The sequence below is a fragment of the Marmota marmota genome, unplaced genomic scaffold (assembly GCF_001458135.2).
Source record: "Marmota marmota marmota unplaced genomic scaffold, marMar, whole genome shotgun sequence".
NCBI lineage: Eukaryota > Metazoa > Chordata > Mammalia > Rodentia > Sciuridae > Marmota > Marmota marmota.
Genome location: NW_026000241.1, coordinates 6,116,547 through 6,120,032, shown reverse-complemented (window position 1 = coordinate 6,120,032; position 3,486 = coordinate 6,116,547). Strand labels below are relative to the sequence as shown.

General features: G+C 59.7%; 1 protein-coding gene across 1 annotated transcript in view; it reads right to left on the bottom strand.

Annotated features, from left to right (window-relative positions):
* Positions 1-723: 723 nt before the first annotated feature.
* Colgalt1 (collagen beta(1-O)galactosyltransferase 1) overlaps positions 724-3,486 on the bottom strand; it is a 20,933-nt gene continuing 18,170 nt past the window's right edge. The window contains exons 9-11 of the mRNA XM_048795360.1: positions 2,450-2,677; positions 2,055-2,328; positions 724-2,024 (exon numbers count right to left, since the gene is read on the bottom strand). Coding sequence (XP_048651317.1) covers positions 2,061-2,328; positions 2,450-2,677 — 496 coding nt within the window. The 3' untranslated portion in view covers positions 724-2,024; positions 2,055-2,060. The remainder of the gene's footprint in view (positions 2,025-2,054; positions 2,329-2,449; positions 2,678-3,486) is intronic.

The following is a 3,486-nucleotide window of genomic DNA, read 5'->3' as shown; positions in this document are numbered from 1 at the left end:
CCCCCCACCCCCGCAGGCGCGTCAGGTGTTCTGTCATGCGGCGGGGATTTGGTGTGGGGATGTGTGTGGGTCCTGGAGCCAATCCTCAAGGACAGTGAGGGACAATGGTGTTCCCCTGTGCAAACGGGAGGAGCCGAGCACGGTCACCACCTCAGCCGTGTCTGGAAGGAGGTTCGACCCTTTGTCCCTTTGCCGCGTCGGATGTTCTGGTTTTCCACGCAGACCACTCGCCATCTGCAAAACCACCCCCCCCACACACACACACACACACACACACACGGCGGGCACACTCCACACACCCAGAGGGCTTGCTAATCCTGAGAGCTCCCCAGCATTTGTTCCAGAAAATCCCACCTCTTCAATCCACCTGGGCGTGGGGAGCTGCGCGGGACCTCCGCGCGGCCTGAGTCCCTGCACCAGCTGCCAAGGGCGGCGCCTGCTCTCTGGCGCCCCCTGCCGGGCTCCTTCCCTCCTCCCACGGGGTTCCTGGGGTCACCCCACAACTCGAATCCTCATCTTGAGGTCTGTTTTCTGGGGACACAAACCATGTCTGTGCCCCTCACTTGAAGTCAGTGGACAGTACTGCGGCTGACCTCACATGCCAGAGGAGGCCTCCCTCTGTCCTAGAGCCCAGACTACTTGGGAGAGCAGCAGGGTGCGGACTGGGACAAGGACACTGGGTATGGAGCGTGGGAGGCGTTTGGGCGGCAAGAAGACCAGGACTTCGGTGGAAACCAACCAGGACCATTTAATACAAAAATAAGCAAATTACCCGAGACCCACCCGCGAGCAGGGCTGCCCCAGGAGGACGAGGCGACGCTCCGGCCCTGAGGGTGGACTTGGCGGGAAGGCACAGCGGCCCTGCTGGGAACACAGCCCAGGCCAAGGGCAGCACCCTATGGGCTGCGCCCACCAGGCCCGGAACACACGCTCCTCCCATGGAGGCGTGGAGACAGGCAGCTGAGGGAGCAGGCAGAGCGAGACTCCACGGCAGGCGCCAAGCGGACAGACAGGAGGGCTGGGCAGGAGGGAGGCCCAGCCCCCATCTGCCTCCTGAGCCCCCTCCAGGGGGGCTCAAAAGTAGCCATGTGGCCACTGGGACCCAGAGGTTACAGCTGGTGGGGGAAGAGCTACCTCCCTCCTGGGCCGTGGGGGAACCAAGCATGCTTCAATCCAGCTGGGAGTCCACGAGGCCTGGCACACAGTAGGTGCTCAATAAATGCTTGCTGCATGAGGAAATGAAGGACAGATACACAGTGAGATCCCAGCCCTGATGCAACCTCAGGAGGAAATGAAAGGACCTATCTCACACACCTCTGTGTCCTAGGACTGCTGTGTGGCCCGGCACACGGTGGGTGGTGACAAATGCTGACTGAACAGCTGTCACACTGTGTGGTGTCATTAGTGCTTTGTGCATAGCGGTGCCCAAGGTGAAGGGAAGAAACCAATTAGAGAAGCACCACGCTTACTTGCACCATGCTGAAGTCCCAACACAGTGGGTGCTCAATAAATGCCCTGAATCAAGAACTTACCTTTGTGTCTCAAATACCAGGCACGTGGTCGATGCTTGGCATGTGTCTGAATAAATGAACGTCTTATTTATCTCAGTATTCCCAGAGCCCAGAATGGTGCCCACCACACAGTAGGCACTCAATAAATACTTTGAATGAATTTAAAAGGTGAACACATATCACTAATACCTGATTCTTAATCTGATCAATAAATGCTTGATGATCAATTCAATCTCTGATCAGAGGAATCATTATGCCTCCTTCATGGCCATAACACAGAAACCTGGTACACAGCAGGTGCTTAATAAGTGTTGGGCACATGAATAGATGACACAGTCTGGTTCCCATCCAATTCCCCTGTGCCCAGCCCTGTTCCTGGCATACAGTAGGCACTCCATTAATGCTGCCTATGGCAAGGACTGTTGAGCAAGAGCTGGCTGGATGCCACCCCGTGGTCAGCTCTGTGGTCCACGGGGCCCCAGGTTGATGGGGGTGACCCCGCTGTGCCCTGCAGCACAGAGAGGGCGGCGCTGCCTGCTCCCGCAGCCCTCACAGCTCGTCCCGCGCAGTGCTGTCCAGCGGGGACTGAAGCACGTCCGAGTTCTTGGCCTCGCGGCTCAGCGCCTGCTGCTCCCGCATCTTCTGGGACTTGGCTCGGTCCCAGTCGGTCTTGACGTGCTCGTTGTTCCACACGACTGAGGTCTCCGTGTCGCTCACGTAGCCGTCGTCCCCCGTGTAGTGAGTGGGGTAGACGAGCAGCGGCTCCACGGAGAAGGCGCGCAGGTCGCGGGGCGAGAAGTGGGCTTTGTACTCGGACCTGGGGAGGAGGCGACGGGGTGGCCAGGGGAAGGGGCGGAGAGCTGGGGGCGCGGGCAGAGAACCCTCCTGGAGTCCCATCCCCTGACCCCCTCTGCCACCCGCCTCCGCCAGCCACTCACACTGGGTGCTTGTCAAACATGACGGGCAGGAACTCGTCCACCGGCAGCATCTTGGCCAGCGGCCTGGCGGCCAGCAGCTTGCGGGCCCCTTGCAGGGAGATGACATAGGCCAGTGTCCAGTAGGAGTAGTCGGCCTCCACCAGGTTCCTCACGCGGGGCACGGCCTTCTCGGGGTGCTCCACCTGCATCCGCTTCCGGCCCACGTAGCTGGGTGCAGAAGCAGCGCCCCGTCACTCCCACCCTCCAGAGGACGCCCACCCAGAAAGCCAGGGACCTAGTGACCCCGCCAGGCTCTGAGACGGCACAGGCTCAGCACGTCTGGGGAACACTGACGAGGCCACTGTCACTGGACGCGGTGAGGCGGGACCACAGGGTTTAGGGGTGGGGGCACAGGAGGGGAGTGGGTCTTTCCTAAGGGTGCTAGGGAGCTACGGGAGGGTTTGGAGCGGGGAAGAGCAAATCACTGGAATGCTCTGAGGGTGAAGCTGGTTTCAGAGCTGGGGGTGTGAGCAGCCAGGAGGGCAGGGTGCAGTCAAGCACTACCCGCCGACCACAGGGCCAGGCCTGGGCGGTACCCTGCACGTGGGAGGGGCAGAAAGGAGGGGCAGAAGGAGGGGCAGAGGGAGGGGCAGAAGGAGGACACCCTGGGAGAACAAGGGGAAAACTGGCTGAGGGATGTGGTGGTTGTTGGGCCAGTGGGACATGTGACTTGGCCAAGAGCAGGTATATGAGTGGCTAAATGGCTGTGTGGAATACTATACAGCAAGGCAAAGTGAGCAGGCCACCGCTGCATACGGCCCATGAATCAAAGGGAAGACGCCGAGCTCTGTGATTCCACTCATCTAATGCACCATACTGAGGCTGGGGATGCGGCTCAGAGTATAGCACCGGCCCAGCACACCAGAGGCAAGTTCCACCCCAGCTCCACAAAAGAAAGGAGGGAGGGGGAAAGGCTGAGGGAGAAGATTTGGGAGCAATACCACGTGCATAACACAGTACAGGTACCTGCATGTGGACAGAATTTTTTTTTTTTTTTT